Below are 22,154 nucleotides of genomic sequence, written 5' to 3'. Positions count from 1 at the left end.
TGCTCATCTTAACATCCTATTTAAGTAGTAAGAAGAGGTCCCCACATCCCTTATCGAGGTGTAAAGTGGTCTGTTGACCTGCGATTTAAGATGTACATATTAGAAATGTCAAGATGTGTAAAAGATAGACCGGCCTGTATCTAAGTAGGTGTGAGAGAACGAAGTAATATGTGTGCACACGATTATTTGTATGCACATTCGGAAGGGTTCCGGATAGACGAGCCAGATGACCCTCGGCCTGCTTCCACGGTAGCTCTAGAGTATCTGGATATAAGAGGTGTGCTTTCTGTTGCACTGCTCACATTTACTAATCTAACATGAATTCTAGAGCGCTTTCTTCCATTTGACCTCGAACGTGCTATTTCTGCCGGCGTAATTACGTGTAGGGTCGCAATCGTAGGTCTATTCTTAGTCTAAAGTTCTCGTCACTATGTAGAAGATGTATTTGGTATTCTGGCAGAGATGGTTGAGAAGGGAGATCTAGTACCCGAGGCGTACAAGAACAAGCTGGAGCACCTGGAAGCGCTTTTGAGTGAATTCCAAACACCGGACTATGCACAGAGAGGCGACACAGGTACCCGGTCCCATCAGATGCCGGAGCTAGGAGAAGATGGTGGTAATGGAGAGGGACTGATACGGAAGAGTGAAGTTGTAGGTCTGGGTCCGATAGGTGGTGAGGGGTTAGGGCAAGTCGAGACATGGGATCTAATGAATGATATCACAGCCTCACAGCTGATGCCGGTGGCGAGTACCTTGGATGTGAATGAGATGCTCGACTGGGTGGGGTTTCCGGTTGATTTGCCCATGGATGAGAGCGACAACCCCCAAGTCTGTTTGTGATCAATAGTATTGGATAACCATGATTCAAGTAAAAGATGGCCTAGATACGTGCCCTAAGTTTCGTATTACCTCATTCAGAAAACCTTCCTCAGAGCTGCCAAGGTCTCCCATGCGGGGTTCAAGTCCTGACACCAAATTTCGCGTGATAAGAAGCAGTAAAGAGCTTCGTCGGAGATATCCTCCGTTCCTTTCCCCACATACATATGTAGATCGGATGCAGCCTCCGAGATAAGATAAAGATAGGATGTCCAATTAACCCAAGATACGTATTTACATCTACCCATTATCGCCTTCCAGGACAGTTATCAAAGATAAGAAACATAGAATGCCCGTCAACAAAGTAACCCCGAGATTATCCCCGTCCCTCCGACAGCACACTCGCCCAACTCCGACCTCCCAGTAATCGCGTTTCGAGGCGCGCTAAATTGACCATACATTCGAAAGTGCCGTCGCCTCCGTGTACACGAATGAATGGCCACGGGGAGAACACTGGAAAATCTCGCGCAAACAACTCGCCACTACGCCGCACTACTACGCCACCACCCACGAGGCGTACACTGTCCTGAAGGGCAGCGGGACATATCTCCTGGGCAAGTCCCCGCTGGACCCAGGCGCTGATGCGCAGCGTAACCCGGTCGGGGTCAAATTTGTTGCTCGTACGGGTGATATTTTTCTTTTCCTTTCCCGGTAAAACCTTAAAAATATCCATGGATTCCAAGAGGACTGGATCCAGACGGCATGAGCTGATATTACTGTCTATAGGCTGGGGTTACACACTTTGTAACGGACACGGAGGATGATTACGAAATCTTAGGCTATTACTTGCTAGTGAGTTGATTTAGAAGTGACTCTGCATTTAGCAATACTAAGGTTGGTGACGTAGAATGAACAGAATTCGCCCGAGGAGCCGTACGACATGAAATATGCATTAGACTCAGTGGAGGAGACAGACCAGATGCATTGCCTGTTCATGATCCTATCTATGGCAAGGAGGGGCCGTTGCTTAGTGTCTAGAAGAGATATGGCTAGATACGTATCGGATCATGATAAGCAGGTCTTATCCCTAATCTCTGGATATCAATTGATCTGGTTCCTACAACGTGGAACCCTTTCCTGTAACTTTGTCACCAAAATAAAGCCAAGATCTTGAAGTGAACAATGTATTTTTCCGCGGAAAAAGAATAAAAAAAAAGTAGTGAGTAGGGTATATCTCTGCATTTTCTCTCCTATCCGAGGATCATTCTATGGAGCGGGGTGATAGGACCGTATCAGACGGTGACGTCGTAGAGTCCGTGCGGCAACTGATCGGATGCATTCCGAGAGGAGATACCAGTAGCTCCCCTGGCTATCTAGACGCTGAAAATCTGGGGAAAGGTCCTGCTCGTCTTTTTTGCCGCATGTAGTAAGGGTGAACGTTGGCTAGCCGTGTGACTACGCCACGTAGATCCCTTGCTCCTGAGCTTCTCAGATTAAATCCCTTTGTACGGGCTTTCTTATATAGTGGATCTTATCCGCCATTGTACTGTTACAAGATAGTTAATGTACTCGTCCTTCTCACTTATTGAATCTCTGGAGGAAGAGGTACATTTCTGGATTTTTAGCCAACCCCAACCAGGCGAATCTATGCATACAACTGCCCTGACTTGGTTTGGAAATGCAAATCGTCTCCTTCTGTAGTTTATAAGATTGCACAGCATAAACCCATTCAATAACCATGTTGGACTCCAAGGATTCGGCTTCTATCGAGCCGCAGCTCAAGCATGAGACCGAAAAGACACGGGATATGAGCAATATGCTCCATCCGTCGACCAGCTTGAACGACGGCAGCATGATGGAAACACAAGACGCTCGGAATGGCCAATTCCATCGTTCCTTTTCTCCGCGCCAGGTCCATGTAAGAACCAGTGAATGTTGTATTATCGTTCCTTTTTTTTTTGGACTACTGACAAGGGACTGTGTAGATTATCTCCCTCGGCTCCAATATTGGTAGTGGTGTTTTTATCGCAACGGGTCAGGCTCTCGCCTCGGGGGGTCCAGGGAATATGGTTCTTGCCTACGGAATGGTCTGCAGCGCGGTCTGGGCAGTACTGCAGTCACTCTCAGAGATGACCATTGCGTTCCCCGTCTCAGGCAATTACATCGATTACGCCGATCGCTGGGTTGATCCTGCTTTGGCCTTCGGAGCGGGCTTCGCTGAGTGGCTTGGTTTGTACATTGAAGGGAAATATGACAGCTCATTATTCTGACGACCACAATAGCATGGAGCGCAATTGTCGCGTCAGAAGCGGGTTTCTTCAATGTACTGGTGCAATACTGGGCAGAGGGATCCTTGCCCCTTGGGGCTACAGGTAAGTATACCTGATGTGTCCGATCATGAACATGGATGATGCCTAACGTGCTGCTCAGTCACCATCTTCCTTGCAATCTGCCTGTTTGTCTTTCTACTTCCAAACAGGGCATTTGCCTGGTTCGAATACGTCACATCTCTCATCAAAATATTCCTCTTTCTTTTTATCATTGTCCTCTCCTTGGCTCTAGTTTTGGGCGCCGGACCGAACGGCAGCATACATCACGGTGAAACTTGGACAGACCGTCCCGCCTTTCTCAATGGCTTCACTGTAGGTTCAGAATGGTAATCCTCCCAAAAGAATGTCCCCCAGAGTTAATGAAAACAGGGGTTCGCAAACTGCGCTCTGCTGGCTACCTGGGCAGTTGGCGATCAAGTCTTCATTGGAATCATGGGTGGCGAGGCCGAAAGTCCGCGGTTTTCGATGGCGCACGCGACAAAGCTTGTGCCATTCCGGGTGAACTTCATCTACATGATCAGCATCGTTTTTATCACAGTTCTGGTTCCGTCGAACGATGACCGTCTGCTCAGTGGAAGTGGAGTCGCTGCGTCTCCCTTTGTCATCGCCGTTCAAGATGCGGGCATCCCGGTGGTTCCATCCATTTTAAATGCCGGAATGATATGCGGAGTTCTTGCAATTTCTGCAGAAGGTGTTTATCTCTCCTCAAGAGTGTTGAGAACGATGGCGCATCAACGTCTCATCCCGGAAGTCCTCGCCAAAGTTGATTCCCGGGGCCGGCCCAGATGGGCGTTGGTGATTACCAGTGTATTCTCCGTCATCCTTTCATATATCCAACTTGCATGTAAGAGTGGACGCATCCTAAACGGTACCTATTAAGATAGTTCTAATGATCGGACCATCCTACAGCTGGAGGTCTCACTGTGCTGAACTGGCTGATTGCTATCAGCAGCGCGTCTTTCTTCACAAACTGGGGCATTATTGCCTTCACCAATTGGCGCTTCCATTGCGCACTCAAGGCCCAAAAAGACCAACTATTCACCGAGACGTATGGGTGGAAGTCGACATTCTGGCCCACAGCTCCCGCGTGGCTCATGTTGGTTTCCCTTATGTTGCTAGCCTGTTGTGTTGGATGCGGTGTGAAGCCCGTGGTAGGTCATCAATCCATTCTCTTTCTTTCCATACCTTTTTCATTTTTGAAGCACAGAAACACAGCACTGTTACCCGGTTGACAAGACCTGTTACTCATAGGATGGCCTCACATTTACCGCGGGGAACTTTTTCCAGTACACACTCGGGCTCTGGGTCATCGCCGGCTGCACCCTCGCCTACAAAGTGATTTTCAGAACACCGTGGAGAGACCCGAAGACCGCGGACTGTATCACCGGTAGACGGACCTTGGGGGCGGAGGAAATCATGGTTCTCGACCGTTACTATGAGCAGCCCCGGTGGAGGCGGTTTCTTACGTACGTCCAGCTGTGGTAGTGCTGTCTGTACCATTACTACACGATGCGTTGTCCTTGATGTCCCATTAAATTGCTAAATCTACACCGCTGTAATTTGACAAATTGTTTGTATATCCATTAACCAACATGGGTAATCTATCAACCCACGTTGGTTGAGAAACCTTTCAACTGAGCATGAAGTGGGTATAAAAGAACGTCACTGGCTGTTGGTGGGGGAATTCGAGTCTTCCTAAAGATTCGGGCGAGGCTGAGTTGAAAACTTCGTACGTAGTTTAGTCTCCTAGATATTTCTACTTGCCAGTGTCATTCCCGAATCTCCACCCATCTCAGTAAATGCCAATCAATATTCCAGCTCCAGGCGCTTGGCCATCATCAAAGTTCACCAAACATGAACTAATGTACCCAACATGCCTGTCAAAACAATCCAAAAGTACGTCTTCATGCCTTTCCATCTTCCCTCCCATCGATTATCACCAAAGCTAAACCTATGTTTCCTTCCAGCGAAGGAGAGGTTCGCGAAGCCCTTCAGAGCGGAAAGCCAACCGTCGTTCATTACTGGGATTCCCATATGGGGTCAAAATCGCCCCTCGCTGAGTTTTTCGACACGGTGGCTGAAGACCGTGGGGATATAGACTTTTACATTGTGGATTCCGGCATTATCCCTCCCCCACATGGAGAGGATGATTTGCCCTTAACGGTGCTTTATATCAATGGCGAAGAGGTAGAGAGCGCTCCAATGGATCCAGACGCCACTATGGAACTTATCGATAAAGCTTAAGGGACTGGAAACGGGGATTACCATGCATGAGAAAGCGTGATTATGATGCTTATTCATCATTATTTATTATGAATATTGAAGTAGATCCTTGGTGTATCTCGGTTTACCTACTATTGCTTAGGCCGTGTGTCATAAGATGCAGATACTAGAGTTAAGTGATATTGTACGAATCTAAAATTGTATCATTGCACCAACAAATCGTAGCACTGTACGAACAACTAACCCTGCACACCCTTTCCAGGTCCAAGCCAGTTTACGGGGTTTCCACACACCCCCTGCAGATAGCGTATACCATCTCTGATGGCAGTCAAATTGGCACCGCTCCACCGGCCGAAGCAGAAGTGATCCCTCACATCATAATTTTTTACCTAATGGTGTTTCTTCGGAAGAGTTGGTTTGGGTTGTGTGCGCGAGTGTGAACCCGAGTTGATTTCGATAACCTGGGCGAGAATGTTTTGGATTGTACCATTTAAAGACACGGATGGGTCTCTGGGGGAAGTCTCGATGTCCCATTGGAGGTCCACAATATCGTAGCATGGGATTAGAGCTTCCAATCCGGTATATGATTCTCTTGGCACTCTATATGAGGGGGGAGATTTACACGGTATATAACAAGCGGACTGCCAGACCCCAGTCATAAGTAGATTGGTTCTCTCCTAAACTTGTCCAAGTTGTGAATGGTCGTCTTAGGGGAGTAAATCCCAAAGGGCCGACGTGGCGATACGAATCCTCCACCCACATAAGATCGGGATGAACCAAAATTATACCCTCTGGTCAGGAAATGCCCCTGGACCACCCATGCCCTAATTAACGAGAATTTAAATTGACTTTGAAAGCTAGCTAGGTTGAACAAAGGTGCTAAATAGCTTAAGATATGATTTTAAATCAGTACGGTAGCTGACAAATCTAGGGAAGCCTCGCTGGTAGCCTGTGGGTAAGGGCTTTGCATAAGCAGCCCCCACGCTGTATCCGATTTATAAGCTTTAGCTGGCGATTCATAAGCCAAGGTGAGAGGGATTTATACAAGAGCGTGCTCTAATGGCTTCTCTGTGAAGTCACAGATAGTATAAGATGAAGGGTATGGTTGTCTTTCAGCATGGATATTTTAGACTCAGAGGATCTCAAATTACCCGTTGAGAACGTATCACATCTAACGCAACGTCAAATATGTTTAAAACCTTAGCCATCTTTGGTGCGACTGGCCAACAAGGCGGTTCAGTGATTGACTACGTGTTGAACGACCCAGAGCTTTCACAGCAGTATAAGATCCGTGCTATAACGCGTAACGTCGATTCAGTGAAGGCTCAGCAGCTCAAGGAAAAAGTCGAGGTTGTCCAGGGGGACGTGCTCAACCAATCCTCCCTCAGGGAAGCTTTGACCGGCGCACACACCATCTTTGCCATGACAACACCTGTCCCTGGCCCGGATGCGCTGGAAACAGAGTACCAAAGTGCTAAGACAATTGCCGACATCGCCGTTGAGAAAGGAGCAGAGTACATTATTTTCAGCACGCTGCCATCAATTTTTGAGATCTCTGGCGGCAAGTACACCCAGGTCACCCCGTTTGAGGCCAAAGCGAAAGCCGAAAGGTATATACGAGGCCTTCCTATCAAGAGTGCCTTCTTCTCCCCCGGGTCATTTATGGAGAATTACCAGTTGCTACCCTTCCTGCGCCCACGACAGGCCCCGGATGGCACCTGGGTTATGATTCACCCAATGCCTCCCAAGGGGCTGCTCCCTTTGATTGACGCTGTCGGGGACACAGGCAAGTTTATTGGTGCGATACTTGCCGAGCCTGATAACTACGAAGGCAAGACGTTCTGTGCCGCTACAGCCCTGTACAGCCTAGACGAAATCGCTGCCGCCATGTCTAAAGCTACAGGCAAGACCATTGTCTGCAGGCAAGCCGCCCCAGATGAGTTCAAGAAGAGCTTACCGTTCCTCGCTCTTGCCTTCAATGTCTTCACAGAAGGGTTTCAAAGTATAGGTGAGTTCGGGTACTACGGTCCGAATTCTGATAGGTTGGTTGCTTGGGCTGCTCAGAATGCCCGAGGCAGACTCTCCACTTTTGAAGAGTACTTGCAGACGCATCCATTGCAGCTTGAATAAACGGGACTATGAGGGGCGTAATCACTGGCTGGCGCTGAGTTTTGAAATGTGGAATAAGGAGGGTGTGCCGTGATGGAGAAGTCATAGTAGAGGCAATTGCAGCCATGCGAGAATTGAGACGTTGGTTCTAGTCTTCTGATTTTTAAGCTACTTATAAAACATGCTGAACAGGACTAATTCTATGACTGAATCGGCAGTCTATATCCCCACACTATGTTTTCTGTAGGATTTGCAACCAGCTTTGCTCAACAGCATGGCTAACGCAAGATACCGTACTTTAATGCATTTAACACACCCACAAAGAAGTGGATGTATTTCATAGATGCGGATCCATTGGAGCCTCTCTTGCATTCGGATATTTAAGGTTCCTTTCTCTTTTTTTCCTTTTCTTTTATTTTCTTTTCAGTCGAAATTGCCATTCATGTCAGGAAACCGCTGTTCGACGAAGAGCCGTACGCACACTGATAGTGGGCAAGCCTACGAGAAAGCGAGGATGCAGTGCAGACAGGCCATTTACAGAGGGAACTCTCATTTAGTTCATTGCGTGAAAATGCCTTCGAGCAGCACCAATAGCAAAGCGTTCTCTTCAGAATGTAGAAAAAGAAACATGCTCAATGTAGAGAATGCGTTAACTAACTCCATGGCGTCCATCTCTCGATCTCTGCCGGCTCTTAAAAGGACTTAATACTACCACTTTACTCAGGTAACTAGCACTGGCGGTCATCGTCGTAGAGTGGGTAGGTGAAGCCCAGATTGGGGTTACGGTTGAATAAATGAAAGGGAGAATGAATATTGAATCAGTACTTCAAATAGGTGCAAAATTAATATGTGATGAAGGCAACTCCAAGTGAACATGGATACCTGTTCTTCACAGATACCCTGCCTTGGGCTTGGAATTTAATTTACCAGTTAATGCTGGGCGGACGTTATTCCATATACTGTCCCTAAATACAGTCTGCCATCGTTCGTTTCGTCGTCCTCCTTTTACCTAGCTCCAAAACCATTATAATCACTGTTAGGCCAATAAGCCCATATCAAAGAAAGCTCTACAAATATTGGTCTAGGGTGTGCTGGATTGAATGGAATCAAGCATAGTTTGCCGTTTTAGCCTTATGGAATAGTATACCCTAGGAAGCTAGGCAAACAGAGAGGTGGCTGACCAGTCAAGGAATATGCGAGAGGCGGTTGAACAGACTCAACGCGAAGAACGGGAAAATAGACGCAAACTCCGGGCCGCAAGGAAGCGTACCTTGGAAGGCGACGGTCAACCTGTTAAGACGGCACACCGATATACCACCACGAAGCTAGGACATGCCGCACATCATCCAGATTGGCGAATGGAAGGCGGTTTTATCGCACGTTCTCCTGTAATCTGTGAAGGAAAGATATTTGGTGTGGGGAATTCCAGGCCTGAATATCGAGGACGCACTTGGTTTAGCTACTTTCAACGAGTATAAGGAAGGGACTGCGGTACTGGATTACCACAGTATCACGCTGTCGCTGCGGCTAGAATTGCTCAATACTATGGGGGCTGAGGAGGTGAAAGCCGGAATGGACTGGGGGACACCGCTTATGGCCCTCAAAAAGGCATGCCGAAACAGACCAGCATTCTCATTTGACGGCATGTTGAGAATTGACTGTCAGGCTTGGGACGCGAACAGGGAATGGACACAGCCTGAACCTCAGCCTTTCCGTTGATTTGCTTAAAAGCCATCATGCCATAGCAAAAACTCTACATATAATTGCTGTAGGTGAGTACATAGACACCTTCACCTGGAAGATGGATAAGGTACAAGGGCGCCAACATGAACTCCAGCAATATGTGCATGTCAAACCTACATTTGAAATCGGGTAGACACGAGTGTGGTGAGAAGATGCTCGATATTCGATTCAACTCAGTAACAAGAACCCTCTGGGTACGCATAATGCCCACAGAGTTACATGATACTCACCAGAGATGTGTGGAGTTCACTCGTTCTGAATGGCGCACTAGAGGTATGCTGAGTTCGCAAGCGGGTAGAGTGATGGGCAAGAAAGTCCCAGATATGGCATGCATGGCAGCTGTCGGTAATTCAGGAATCGCTGGGAGATCAGGACTACTGATAATGTTCAACCCAAGGGTTAGACTTGGCAAGCCTTCGACACGCCTTCAGTACTCTGGTCTTTGGTACTATATACTTGATGCATGGTTGCTACCCTTGATCGCAATGTCAAACTGCTCAGTATAGGCCGATATGCGCTATGGGTTCTTGATAACGTAGGATGAAAAGATTTCGCCAGATTATTTCAAACGGCAACTGGGTCCTGCAGTATAATATGCCCATAGACGGCAGCACAGAGCACCAACAAAATGTTGATGTGAGAATATACAGTGGCCTTTGATGTTGGCTAGTAACGCGGTCTTCTACCGCCTTGCTTCCACTTTTGGTCCACTTTCCTTTCACCTTCCTTTCCTATCTCCAGGTCTTCCATCTCCCAACACCATCCATCTTCAAGTACTGTACCCAAGTCTTTCAGATAGGCTCCCTTCTTCAATACGCCGTGAACCGGTATCAAACTATTCTCCAAATTCCCCGAAGTACGTGGATGAACAGCCCGTCTGAGACGTTACATGAGTGAGACCTGTTCTTGATTCCAGTATCCTCGCACGGATTCTTTAGCTTTCAATCACTCGTCGGTAACAATACAGCACTGAACTATGTGCATAGGCCATTAGTAACTAGATCGGATTTATGCACTCCACCAATAAACTGAATACCCGTGATATGCCGGGTCGACATCACCTCTACATGATCGGCGCATACCCCAAAATAAAACAAATAGCCAGGGACGATTTCCGCCAAGGCTTCTCACTTATATGCCGCGTCGAAACTGGGTAGTCTTTGATGCCTTTGGCCTCCATGCTATTGACATATGAATCCAGCGTCCGCAGCAACGCATGCAGAGATGCATGGGCCTGAAACTGCGGACATATGGTCAGTCCAGACGAATTGCAGGAGACGATCGGGCCTGAACCTGCTGATACATGGTCGGAGCTAGCCACAGGGAGATTCCAGGAGACGAAGGGGCTGACACTGCGAGCATTGAATGAAGACTAGGCCTATTGGAAGCCATGGAGTCGATACTGCCCTGCTTGGTTTACATAATTCCTTGGCCGAGTTGATATTGTACCAGTTGCTACTGCAAAACTTCTACAGTGATTTCAGAGCGGTACTGCTAGGATCGGCAGAACAACTGCTGGTCTTGTACCCTCAATAGGCGAAGGCCTAATTGAGTTTATGATCTTCACGGAGAGTGGACCACCTGCCGGGAGTCTTGCCTTACCTAGATAGTATTTGAAGTGTCACTAGTATACAATAGGTAAAGTATTCATTGCCACTTAAGCTGGTCAGTCTTTGTAGTAAACCAGATATGACATTTCAGAGAGGATTATCCGTGATAAGAAGGTTTGGTTGAAACTCCAGAGGAAGCTCTGAGAGGGAAGAGTACTCTGCTAGGATGATATATCTAGACCCACAGACTTTGTGGCTGGCTGAGACGATCCGTTTGGACCGCTCCCAGAGCTAACGCGAGTATATACCTGGCCAATGGCGATCTAGGTGAGTTCAATAGTTTAAATCCTTCCTATGATCGGCGTACCTTGCATACTATTTATGCGCCAAGAACTAAGTGGGACAGAGAGCTGAAATTAGGACCTTCCTGGGCAATGTGTAAACAGAGGAAACCTATAAATTGGAGAAAAGTTCTAAGCACTTCAACGACCTCCAATTTCCTTAACCATCTTTAACAAGTCCGACAGCTTACATATATTACCTCGATTATCGATAACTATTTTGTCAATATGAAAACCTTCCTTGCCATCGGCACCCTAGCAGCTTTTTGTCAGTCTGCCTTGGGCCTTAACCCGGGGGCTTACACAATCGGATCGGCTGCTTTGCAGGACAGTCAAGTCCTGAGTGAAATCGACGATGCAAATGGCCCTCTGGTCTTCTCCACCAAGAACAACGACTCCAACCAAGTTTGGATCTTCAATCTAACCGGCACTTATCGCGAGTTCTTGATTCAGAGCCAAAACGGCGGCTATATCAACTGTGGTACTATCCCGGGTTCTCCTTGCTTTTCCGGAGATGAGCCGGAGATCTACATAGCGGAGCAGGTCACCGACCACGGCTATGAGCTTGTTGCAAAGCAGACCGGGTACTTCTTGCGCGCTGATGGTCAAAACCTGAAAATTGCTGAATACGACGGCGGCCAGCCTGACGAGGAATTTATCCTGACATCGATCCAATAGTGAGTAAAGACAAGATTTCATTGGAAGCTACTAAGCTAATAAAATTCCAGAGGGCTGCGCAGGCAGCAAACGAACTGGCTGGTCTAGGCGAAGTTATGGATAATTTAGGCAGATTTTAGCTCGCATAATGTCGTGAGATCACATCATCAATTTTCCATAAACTCCTCCTTTGGTAGCACCTCGTAGGGCCCATTCTCCTTAATATGGCCTTAAATAAACTTAGAATCATCTAGCGTAGCCGCCTGCCAGTAAAAGACTTTCGCTGTGCGGGTGGCATCTGGCTTCGCCCCAGCGCTGGTGTCGGGCACTTGGCGAATATGATAGCTAGGACTGAAATGGAACCCCATGTTCATTAAATCACGTTGCGAAGTAGGATAATTAGGCAATCTAAAGGGCGTGGCAGTGGGCCTGGTGAACCCTTGGAAGGCAGCATCAAATTTCCGCGGGTTAAGCATGACATCGGTGGCTCTATTTCCTGAACCTTTTAGGCTAGACATTACTGACTATGTAGCTAAGTCAGATCCGATTCTTAAATACTGAGTAGAGGTGGTCACTATTTCCATAGTGGAATTCACCTTATCAAAGGATGTCTCCGTCCTAATTGATAGAGGCTTCGTAATAATAGAGACCCGATTGTTTCGATTCCAACCAAACCTTTGAGTGGTTGAAGATATCAGATGCTCTACATTCTTTAATGGTCTTATGTAAATATATCGGACCCATAATTTCTCAATTTCCTTGCCTCTCATGCTCGATCCTGGCCACCCTCTGAGCGTCAGGGTTTGAGCGACTCTTGGGTATGGCTTGATGAGACGCCCCCGTGCGCAATTATTCAAGCTATGAATCTGCTTCACGAAGGCGGGGAGGTATCTAATTATAGATAAAGCTGGTTCAACTCTCGCTGAATCACCATATTTAGCTTCTTTATCGCTGAATCACACATCATGTGTCTGGGAGAAATCAGACCGGGCTCCCCCACCGAGCGCGGTGTTCGGTACTACTCCGCAAATGCTGCGATCTGACATTGAAACATTCCCAATCACGCGACGGTTGCATCTCCAGGTCCACCTCTCAGCCAAGGCAAGACTTTCCCACCCCAGTATTGCCGCATCTTATACTCTCCAAGACCCTGAGGCATGGACTCGATAGCGTCGGCAAGGGCATTTCCTTCTCCCTTTGCACGCACCTCGTCAAGCCTAGTCATGTAGCTGCGGACAGTGAAAATGATTGCTCGGGATTTAGGCAGAGCGGTCAAGGTCTGGTGCTCGACCCGAAGGTAGCATTCCGTAAGAGGGGGGTTGTACTTTTCATCATTAACGAGTTGGTCTGTTTCTGGGTAAAAGTTATTGCCGTCGGTACGGAAGAGATCTGCGCCGTCGACCTGGAGAGACCACTGGATGAACTGTTAACGAGGTATAGATTGTTAAAATGGCATAGAACCACTTACGTTCATACGTCCGATGAACTGACCCGGTTCCATGCGAGAAAAGTATCGGTCCACACTGGCACCCAACTTCTTATCATAGCCCGGAACAGGCTGGTGAATCTCCCTAACGGACTCGCCGACTCTGGCAGGGCTCAAGAAACCACCAGGAAAACAGGCAATGTATCCACGGAGACGGAACTGTCCATCCGGATCAGGACACATGAAGTAGAAATCCTCCTCGACATTGGCAGAAAGGTAGCGGAGCATATCAGCGGGGGTCAGACCAGCCGTGGTGAACGGGTAACTAGAGCCAGTGGCGAGGTTGTCGACAAAATTGCCGCGAATCTTGAACATGGTTGGGAAACGTTGCGGGAGGTACTTGATCATTATCTCCTCGTAGAGCTCTTCGATGGCGGGGTCTACGATCTTTCCTGTTCCGATGGTGAGCTCTGGCTTGCTATCAACGAGGCTGCGTCTCTCTTCGAGTCGCTTCAGATAACCAGAGTCAATTCGAATCCAGTTGGAGCGGGTTTGTTTTTGAATCCCTGGTTTCGTTAGCATTGGGTGGATGTGTAAGGTGTGGAGACATACCCATGGTAACATGGCCCTGTGTTCGGTATGGCTTGTACTCGATTGGAGGGGTTGTATTGAAGTCAAAGTCTTTCAGAGGCTCAACAGCATAAAAGGGATCCAGCTTCGAGCCAAAAACAGACGAGACAGCGCCATTATCCTATCCGAATCTGTTAGAGCAAGTCCAGTCATCTCAGGGGTTGACAACATACAGCAGACTTGCCATTGAACCTTTTTAGAAGGGCCTTAATGGCCACCAAGCCCAGAATGAGTAGCAGGAAAGATGAGACAATAGGATCCATGACGGAGAATGAAAGAGAATGAATGATCTGATGTTGGAATAGCAGATAGACAGCTGAACCTCGCCATTTATACCTCCATCTCGGTGTCCGTCTTTCACACCTACAGTTTATATCACTAAACTCCACATTGCACTCCTATCTGAACGGCCCCGTCTACAAGCTGACATGAAACATGAAAGATGATGATGGTGTTGGCCGACATCGGTAGGAAGCAAAATCAGCTACCTCCAACGACAGAGGGTATGCTAATAGGTCTGACATCTCGTTATGATATACAATGCTACAGCGATGGCTGATTGCTTCGCCTCAAAACAGGTAGATCTAGACTCGGAATTGCACGGGGGTAAGACGATCACTGTTATTTAGAAGGGATTACTCCGTCTCTGGTTGGATAAGATGGCTCGGGTGAGTGATCCTTAGGGACTGTGGATTCTGTGATTGGCAATAGTGGTAGTCAACTAGCAGAATAATCAAGGAATATACAGACTGATGAGGTTTAAATAATCAGGCATTACCAGTAGCGAGGATATAGACAGGCTAAGTAGATACTACAACTAAGATCTAGAAATACAGTAGATATCTTTATGAGACGAAAATTCACTTCGTATATAGTATCATTGATATATACACGCCTCGCAGAAAAGCAAACATAAGAGTACATATGCATTTCTTCAGACAGACCCCCGCAATTGGCAGCGCCTGCAGAGGTAGAAGCCCCTGTATACGCCACGTCAACGTCAGGGTCTCCAACCGCCATGGCAGTGCGTATATAGTAGATTCAAGGATAACAATCCCGCAGGGTCTATCCGGTATTCAACTTTGCAAGCAGTAGGTATGTCTCAGTCTGGCTAACCGATGCGACCTATCACCAATGCAGCCGATGATCGGTAGTCGGTCGACCGTCGGCAATAGGGATCGATATCCCTGCCCATATGGATACCGGCCCCCGAGCTATAATAGCGGGTTCTATAGCTTCAAGTTAGCTCTCTGAATCTGATGGATCTAGGATGAAAAGAACAACAAGACTCAGCGCCTGTTTAATCTACTCCTAGCTGCTGCTTTCCTAGCATAATTATCTTGGTGTGTTTACTTAGTTGCTTGCATCCCTTCGCCATGTAGCAGATGTTCTGTAGGTGGAATTTCCATGGGAACCCTAAATACTCAGCTTTTCCTATTATGGATTCTTGCATATACGCTTGAAAATGGTGAAGTTTATGGGATATACAGCCTTTAAATAAATTCATCATTTTCTAAAATTTAGACTTATTAATATTTGATTTTGGAAGATCTACTATAAAATCTCGTATTAAGTAGTCTTAGCTGAGTACGAGTAGAATGGGCCCGTGAGCCGCGATCGACAATGCCAACCACGATAAGATCGACATAATTTGGCCAATCGGGTGAGTTATATTTCTCTTCACGCATTTGCTTGTTTATAACGGTCAGCACTAGTCTAGCTTAAACCTGATCGTCGCAGGCCAGCCTCATACCAATGTAACCCTGTAGGGGCGAAAAGCAGATGCGTCCGAGATCGGGTCCCCAAGTTGATTAATGCATACGTAGCAGGGTAGGTCCACTCGGTTGCTTGTGCATGACCAGGTAGGACCGAGGTCGGGGCTGTACAGTGAAGAGAGATGCTGAGGTATGTAGAGTAATGAGAAATTGTTGGAGTGATGTCTGGGCTTTTCTCATTTATGTTGGTTGTTTAATAGTAGTTAGAGTCGCTTTTGTATATTGTCTTTATTGCATTCTTACTTACTCGCGAATACTCAGTTGGACGCTACAGACACCGTCAAAATGGTCAACGATTCTAAATCGAATAATGTAGACATTCAAACATCTATCCATAAACGATATTCAATCTAACGTATCCAGGACTCTTCCGCCCCATTTTCCAGCTACCAACATGAAGTCTACGTAGCCGGCACGAAAGGCATCAAACCCATCATGACAACGAACCCCAACCTCTGGGAAGCCGCGGCAAAGCAAGCGATGGAGCCCATGAACTTCGACTACGCCAAGGGAGGAGCTGGGGCTGGCGAGACGATCAGGAAAAACCGCGAAGCGTTTGATAAATGGAGCATCATTCCCCGGATGGTGAGGTCGAATACCAAGCGGTCTCTTAAAGTGAATGTTCTTGGTCAGGAATGGCCGGCTCCTGTGGCTATTGCGCCTGTTGGTGTGAATAAGATCTTTCATCCGTTAGTGTGCCACTTCATGAGGATTGGGTATATTCTTGCATTCTAACGTCTAGCAGCGATGGAGAGAAAGGAGTCGCCCACGCAGCCGGTAAAGTGGGCATCCCATACGTGCTCTCCACCTTCGCATCGGAAAGCCCTGAAGCCGTCGCTCAAGCCCAGGATGAAGCGGCAGGCCATGATAAAAGCATTCGCTGGCTCCAACTCTACTGGCCCCAATCCGTCGACCACGACGTGACACGGTCTATTCTGCGTCGCGCTAAAGCAGAACGCTACACAGCCCTCGTCATCACACTGGACATCTTCTCTATGAGTTGGCGTCCCATGGACCTCGATAATGCCTACCTTCCCCTCTACAAAGGCTATAGTACCGCTCTCGGGTTTACCGATCCGGTCTTCCGACGTAAATTCGTAGAAAGGTACGGCCACGAGGCAGATGAGGATATCCTCAAGGGCGCATTCGAGTGGGAGAATACTATCTTCCCCAATCTCGCACATACATGGTCGGAGCTCGAGTTCCTGCGTAAGGAGTGGGATGGCCATATACTTGTCAAGGGTATACAGACTGCAACTGATGCTGAAATGGCTGTGCAAGCCGGCGTGGACGGTATTATTGTCTCCAACCACGGTGGGAGACAGTATGATGGCGCATATGGTTCTCTGGACGCGTTGCGAGAGATTGCAGAGGCAGTGGGAGATCGCGTTGACGTTCTGTTCGACAGTGGGATCCGTACTGGTGCAGACGTGATGAAAGCTCTTGCACTGGGTGCTAAAGCTGTGTTTGTTGGTCGACCTGTTATTTATGGACTGGGGGCAAAGGGGAAAGAGGGTGCGTTGCATGTGCTTCGTTGTCTTTTGGCAGATTTGGAGATCAACCTTGCTATTACTGGGGTTCATAATGTGGTGGATTTGAAGCCGAGTGATTTGCGGGGACCTCACTTCAAGGCGTCTCTGTAGTTATCAGATAGGGGCTAAATGAGGGTTTAATTGGTACCAAATAGACTGAACATCTTCATACTATGCTACTAGCAATTTTAAATACACAATAAATTGCTATGTGTTTATCTTTCCCAGATGAATCTTGATACTATGATAAGTGTCTATGTCATGATATCTACTATAACTGACAGATATATACTATTCCACCATGAAAGAATTGAAGGATAAAAACCCTTAATATTCTTGATTTTACGGTATAACTCCATGAATACAATCCTAGACCCCGTAAGTCACTCCCATTACTCCAATCCTCCACAAGACCTATCACCTCCCCTTAGCAGCCTGACTAAAAGCACTATTCCGCCTAAGATGATCCCCAAAACGAATAAACGCAAAGGGGATTATAATCATCACCAAACTCGCAAATCCCAGCAAACTAGTCGCCCAATGCGTTCCCAGCCTCGCGAACATTGGCGACGTGGCAAGCGGCAACAAGGCACCAGATACACTTCTCGTACAGCTCGCAGCGCCCAATGCACTCGCCGCATAGGTCCCATACGCGTCAGCGAGATAGTTGATCAGCGCCATGAATATGAGCAGGAAGCCGATGCCGAAGGGGATGCCAGAGAGCATGGGAACGATCCAGTGGATGGATGGCTGGGCGGACCAGGCGAGCCAGAAGAGGGAGATGGTGTATAGGGGTCCGCCGAGGCAGGCTAGGGGGAGACGGCGGTATTCTTCGATCTTCACCCAGGGTTTGGCTTGGGATTGGGCGCGTTGGTAGACGGAGTCGTAGGCGAGGTAGACGAGGAAGGATAGGAGAGCGCCGATTCCGACTGTGGCTTTGTTAGTAGTTGTGGATGTTTTGATTGGTAGGGCAAGACGTACTGGGGATAAATGCTAGACCGCATTGTCCGCTACTGAAACCGTATATTCCTGTTCATATTAGGATCAAGATTGGCCCAGTCGGGAGTATGCATACCTTGGAATATGATAGGGTAAGCCTCGAAGAAGAGGTAAAAGATAGAGTATGTTAAGGAAAGATAGATACAGGAGAATAGAACAATTGACTCGGAATAGATCATTCGGATAGGGCGTGTCAACACTCGCGTGACGAGGTTTCGTAGACCGGGAGTAGCCAGGTTCGCATCATCCGATGTGATATTATTAATCTTATTATATTTTCGCAGCAACACAGGCCGAAAGGTTTCTATTCAGTGTGTTAGCAACGACAAGTAAGTGTAAATGAATCACTTACCAGGGAGAAATATCAGCGCAGGCCATGAAGCACCAGCAATGATCAACGCGATCCAAAACGTCCATCTCCAACTGACATTAGAGATATAACCAGAGATTAGCGGTCCCATGGTAGGGCCGAGTGTTGTAGCCTAGGTAAGTTAGTGTCTCGACTCACAAAGATGGTTGAATAACTTACAGCCATATACCCAGCCATCGATCTGCCCCTTGTCTTAGGATCAGAAAAAATATCCGCATACAACCCTCCAACGACAGCAGTTGGCGAGGATGCAAAGATACCAGCAAACAGTCTAAAAATGACAATGGCCGCAAAGTTGGGCGCAACAGCACAGGCAAGACTGAAGATTGTATATCCTAGGAATGTCCATATCATCACCGGACGCCTGCCATATGTCTCTGACAAGGGAGCGAAAAGAATAGGCCCGAGAATATATCCGATCAAGTAGGTCGTTATCGGTAGTACGAGCTGTTGCTGGTTTGTTATGTTGAAGTCGGCCGCGATGAAATCGATGGCACCGCTGGGAAGGGCGGATCCGAGAGTACTATTCAGGACTATCACCAAGCCAGTGACGAAGATGAATAGCTTTTTTTTCTATCAACTCGGCGTGTTAGCTTTTTTAGCAGCGAAGGGGATCATGTTTTACTCTCGTCCAGCTGTATGGATCGGGACTGGGTTCCACGATCATACTGGCAGAATGGTCAGAGATGCCTTTCTGTTCGTCAGCGCTATGTTGAAGCATTTTGGAGTCCAATATATTGCTTCATATCCATAGCACATGCACATAGATTAGAAATACTAGCAATAATACTCGCCAGCCCGATATCGGTGCTTAAAAAGGGTAGAATGCATCAATGCTTGATTGATTGCGACTCGCATTCCGGGTCCACCGAACTGCTGATCCTTTGGTTAGGGTTGCACTGGTAAGCGGCCCGCCACGGAATCTTTCCCAGCGATCCACCCCCAGAATCCCTGTCGACCCTGCCATCCAAGGCTCCGATGTCGGGGCTGCATAATTCCTTATCGCGTCTGGTATGGCCTTATAACCCCGCTGGAGCCCTAATCCAGGTATATTCTGTAAAACTACAAAAAAAAAAAAGGCAGACAACAACATGACACAACAGCAAGAGCAGAAAGACATCTGGTCAGCCGACCTTTACGGCGAAAAGGTGGCCCCATTCGTTGCAACTTCAACTGAAAAGGTTCTCGAATGGTTAAACCCCAAGCCCACTGGTAAGGCTTTGTATTACAATCACTAGGGTAAGCTAACAAGATAGATGAAATCCTCGACATCGGCTGCGGGGAAGGTCCTTTAACTGCCCGCATAGCTCCCCATGTCAAACGGATCGTGGGAGTCGACGGCTCACCCAACATGATCGAGCACTTCAAGAATACCTACCCACACATTGAGTCGCGCGTTGTCGATTGCCGACTGCTGGATAAAGAGTCCGACCTCACAACCGGAGGGTTCGACAAGGTGTTTTCGAACGCTGCCTTGCATTGGATTCTGAGAGACCCTGAAACCAGGTCCAACACAATCAAGGGCTGCTTCGAGGCGCTTAAGCCGGGTGGTCTTCTGGTCAATGAGTCTGGTGCCCTAGGAAATGTGGCCGAGGTGCATTCCGCAATCATCAGCGGTCTAGTCACTCAAGGTATTCCTGTTGAACAAGCACGTGAGGCATCGCCTTGGTGGTTCCCATCGCAACAGGCTATGAAGAACCTTGTTGAAGGAGCGGGCTTCAACTGGATCAAGGGCGAGGTCCAACTCAGACAGACAACGTTGACTGAGCATGAAAAGGGTGGTGTTGAAGGATGGTATGTTTTGGCAATAATGGAATTATCGATTGGATAACTAATGGCATACAGGATTCGTCTGTTTGGTGAGCCCTTTCTTGAACTCCTCTCGACGGCCGAGGCACGCGACGCGGCTGTCAAACACGCTGTTGACGTTCTCGAGGCTGTTGGAAGACAGCAGCATGATGGTTCTTTTACTGTCAATTACATTCGCCTTCGCTTCGTTGCTCAGAAGCCTGAGTAGGTTTCGGGAATACCAGTATTCCAATATATGGCATTTCCTGTTTCATAATCATGATATTTATTTATATCCTCTCATAGCGTAAGGCCCGGCTTTTCCGGTGGCGAAATTGCAAATCTCAAGCAAGGATATTACTATATTAGTACTCCACAACCAGGGATCCTGACCTTAATCATACCATTTCTCCATGCCTGTGCTCAGGGTCCCTTCGCTCCCCACTCACTAAGCGTTATGTAAGTACCTGGCAAGGTGCGTACCTCTGATCAGTGTATTTGAAGCATGTGCTGCAATTTACTAGGTAAAATATGCGGTTAATTCATATGAGCCTTGATAATCATGAGTTGGTACACTAGGATTTTGTTAGGAGAAATAGCTCCGAGAGTGAGGCAGAGGCCTTGGTCGGGAAGGAGAACCGAAATCGCTGATAGCAGACACTCAGGCAGACTCAGTTCTTCCAGCTTAAGGAATGAAAGCTTCATCCGGATGCTTTATCTCCACGAGTAGCTTCCCAGTATTCATGCCATGGAACATATCCAGTAGAGGCTGCCCAGCACTCCTCAAGCCGCCTTTGACTATAGTAACCTCTCGCTTGATTGCTCCCTCTGCAAGCAATTGAGCAAGCTTATTCCGTGCATGCTCGAACTTTGATTGATAATCAAAGACAACAAATCCTTCCATTCTGAGCACAAGATGCGTTAGCGAGGATACCATGTTTTTATATATGCCTACTTACCTGATCCGATGGGTGACAATGTTCATCAAGTTCCTTGGACCTTGGGGCTTGGAAGTGTTATACTGGCTGATGCCACCACACATAACAAATCTGGCGAACTTGTTCGCGCGGGCCAAGGCTGCGTCAAGAATATCTCCTCCAACTGGGAACACAGTATCAGTATCAGCATCGGTACCCCCTGGAGCCGAAGTCCCTTGTGTGACAAGATCAACTCACCGTTATCCCAAAAGACATCGATATCATCCGGTGTTGCTTCTGCAAGCTTTCTTTCAAATTCAGAGTTCTTATAGTTGAGTGCATCATCAAACCCCAAATCCTTCTTCAACCAGGTACACTTCTCATCACTCCCCGCAATTCCGACAACTCTCTTAGCACCCATAATCTTCGCGATCTGGCCAGCCACACTCCCCGTAGCACCAGCAGCACCGCTAATAACAACCGTCTCCCCAGCCTTCGGACGACTAATCTTTTGCATCCCTAAATACGCCGAGTAAATCCGTGACCTTGATATTAGGATGCAGCGGTGCCGCTAGCTTCTCAAAATAGTCTTCATTTGCTATGGCCACCTCACACCAGCCTGTCATGGCGGTGACTATATCTCCCGGCTGTGCTTGGGTGGACGTGGATGCCAGAACGCGGGCAATGACGAAGCCGGGCATGGTTTCTCCGAGTTTTAGAGTTGGGAGGTAGGAGTCTGCTTCATTGAGCCAGCCGCGCATGCCCGGGTCGAGGGATAGGTATAATGCTTCGATGAGTATTTGACCTTCGTTCAGGTCGGCTGTGTTGGGTGCGGGAGTGGTTTCTTGCTTGAATGTGCGGCCAGGTACGATGTCGTCCGATGGACGTTCGGCGAGCTTCAAGGACAGAGATTGACGAGTCATGATGAATCAAATAAGACGTTGGAAA

General features: G+C 47.7%; 10 protein-coding genes across 10 annotated transcripts; 7 read left to right on the top strand and 3 right to left on the bottom strand.

The window, feature by feature from the left end:
* Window positions 1–462: 462 nt before the first annotated feature.
* Window positions 463–1,531, top strand: BDV27DRAFT_157039 (uncharacterized protein; the record flags this gene model as incomplete). The annotated part of the gene is made up of 2 exons (XM_032072434.1): window positions 463–836; window positions 1,285–1,531. The coding sequence occupies 2 exons, from the start codon at window positions 463–465 to the stop codon at window positions 1,529–1,531; spliced, it is 621 nt and encodes a 206-aa protein (XP_031928421.1).
* Window positions 1,532–2,400: 869 nt separating this feature from the next.
* On the top strand, window positions 2,401–4,631 carry BDV27DRAFT_171751 (proline-specific permease; the record flags this gene model as incomplete). The annotated part of the gene is made up of 7 exons (XM_032075684.1): window positions 2,401–2,734; window positions 2,802–3,045; window positions 3,099–3,188; window positions 3,247–3,458; window positions 3,516–3,990; window positions 4,056–4,297; window positions 4,398–4,631. The coding sequence occupies exons 1-7, from the start codon at window positions 2,555–2,557 to the stop codon at window positions 4,629–4,631; spliced, it is 1,677 nt and encodes a 558-aa protein (XP_031928420.1). The 5' UTR covers window positions 2,401–2,554.
* Window positions 4,632–6,557: 1,926 nt separating this feature from the next.
* BDV27DRAFT_144567 (NmrA/HSCARG family protein) lies at window positions 6,558–7,499 on the top strand (the record flags this gene model as incomplete). Its single annotated transcript, XM_032070277.1, has 1 exon — window positions 6,558–7,499. One exon carries the CDS (start codon window positions 6,558–6,560, stop codon window positions 7,497–7,499), a length of 942 nt encoding a protein of 313 aa, XP_031928419.1.
* A 1,172-nt stretch (window positions 7,500–8,671) lies between these two features.
* On the top strand, window positions 8,672–9,197 carry BDV27DRAFT_157036 (uncharacterized protein; the record flags this gene model as incomplete). The annotated part of the gene is made up of 2 exons (XM_032072433.1): window positions 8,672–8,846; window positions 8,908–9,197. The coding sequence occupies 2 exons, from the start codon at window positions 8,672–8,674 to the stop codon at window positions 9,195–9,197; spliced, it is 465 nt and encodes a 154-aa protein (XP_031928418.1).
* Window positions 9,198–11,340: 2,143 nt separating this feature from the next.
* On the top strand, window positions 11,341–11,790 carry BDV27DRAFT_157035 (uncharacterized protein; the record flags this gene model as incomplete). The annotated part of the gene is made up of 1 exon (XM_032072432.1): window positions 11,341–11,790. The coding sequence occupies one exon, from the start codon at window positions 11,341–11,343 to the stop codon at window positions 11,788–11,790; it is 450 nt and encodes a 149-aa protein (XP_031928417.1).
* Window positions 11,791–12,829: 1,039 nt separating this feature from the next.
* On the bottom strand, window positions 12,830–14,088 carry BDV27DRAFT_157034 (uncharacterized protein; the record flags this gene model as incomplete). Its single annotated transcript, XM_032072431.1, has 4 exons — window positions 12,830–13,183; window positions 13,238–13,761; window positions 13,808–13,946; window positions 13,999–14,088. 4 exons carry the CDS (start codon window positions 14,086–14,088, stop codon window positions 12,830–12,832), a joined length of 1,107 nt encoding a protein of 368 aa, XP_031928416.1.
* Window positions 14,089–15,878: 1,790 nt separating this feature from the next.
* Window positions 15,879–17,243, top strand: BDV27DRAFT_171748 (FMN-dependent dehydrogenase; the record flags this gene model as incomplete). The annotated part of the gene is made up of 3 exons (XM_032075683.1): window positions 15,879–15,912; window positions 15,964–16,289; window positions 16,346–17,243. The coding sequence occupies exons 1-3, from the start codon at window positions 15,886–15,888 to the stop codon at window positions 17,241–17,243; spliced, it is 1,251 nt and encodes a 416-aa protein (XP_031928415.1). The 5' UTR covers window positions 15,879–15,885.
* Window positions 17,244–17,549: 306 nt separating this feature from the next.
* On the bottom strand, window positions 17,550–19,168 carry BDV27DRAFT_144564 (MFS transporter; the record flags this gene model as incomplete). The annotated part of the gene is made up of 6 exons (XM_032070276.1): window positions 17,550–18,061; window positions 18,114–18,161; window positions 18,208–18,435; window positions 18,484–18,613; window positions 18,661–19,074; window positions 19,127–19,168. 6 exons carry the CDS (start codon window positions 19,166–19,168, stop codon window positions 17,550–17,552), a joined length of 1,374 nt encoding a protein of 457 aa, XP_031928414.1.
* Window positions 19,169–19,592: 424 nt separating this feature from the next.
* Window positions 19,593–20,650, top strand: BDV27DRAFT_105498 (class I SAM-dependent methyltransferase; the record flags this gene model as incomplete). Its single annotated transcript, XM_032064388.1, has 3 exons — window positions 19,593–19,713; window positions 19,758–20,295; window positions 20,347–20,650. 3 exons carry the CDS (start codon window positions 19,593–19,595, stop codon window positions 20,516–20,518), a joined length of 831 nt encoding a protein of 276 aa, XP_031928413.1. The 3' UTR covers window positions 20,519–20,650.
* A 324-nt stretch (window positions 20,651–20,974) lies between these two features.
* Window positions 20,975–22,129, bottom strand: BDV27DRAFT_157030 (NADP-dependent oxidoreductase; the record flags this gene model as incomplete). The annotated part of the gene is made up of 4 exons (XM_032072430.1): window positions 20,975–21,194; window positions 21,249–21,390; window positions 21,465–21,699; window positions 21,752–22,129. 4 exons carry the CDS (start codon window positions 22,127–22,129, stop codon window positions 20,975–20,977), a joined length of 975 nt encoding a protein of 324 aa, XP_031928412.1.
* Window positions 22,130–22,154: the final 25 nt, after the last annotated feature.

The sequence above is a fragment of the Aspergillus caelatus genome (assembly GCF_009193585.1).
Source record: "Aspergillus caelatus strain CBS 763.97 unplaced genomic scaffold BDV27scaffold_71, whole genome shotgun sequence".
NCBI classification, from domain to species: domain Eukaryota; kingdom Fungi; phylum Ascomycota; class Eurotiomycetes; order Eurotiales; family Aspergillaceae; genus Aspergillus; species Aspergillus caelatus.
The sequence above is the reverse complement of the archived record's forward strand: the minus strand, read 5'-3'. Positions and strand labels throughout refer to the sequence as shown.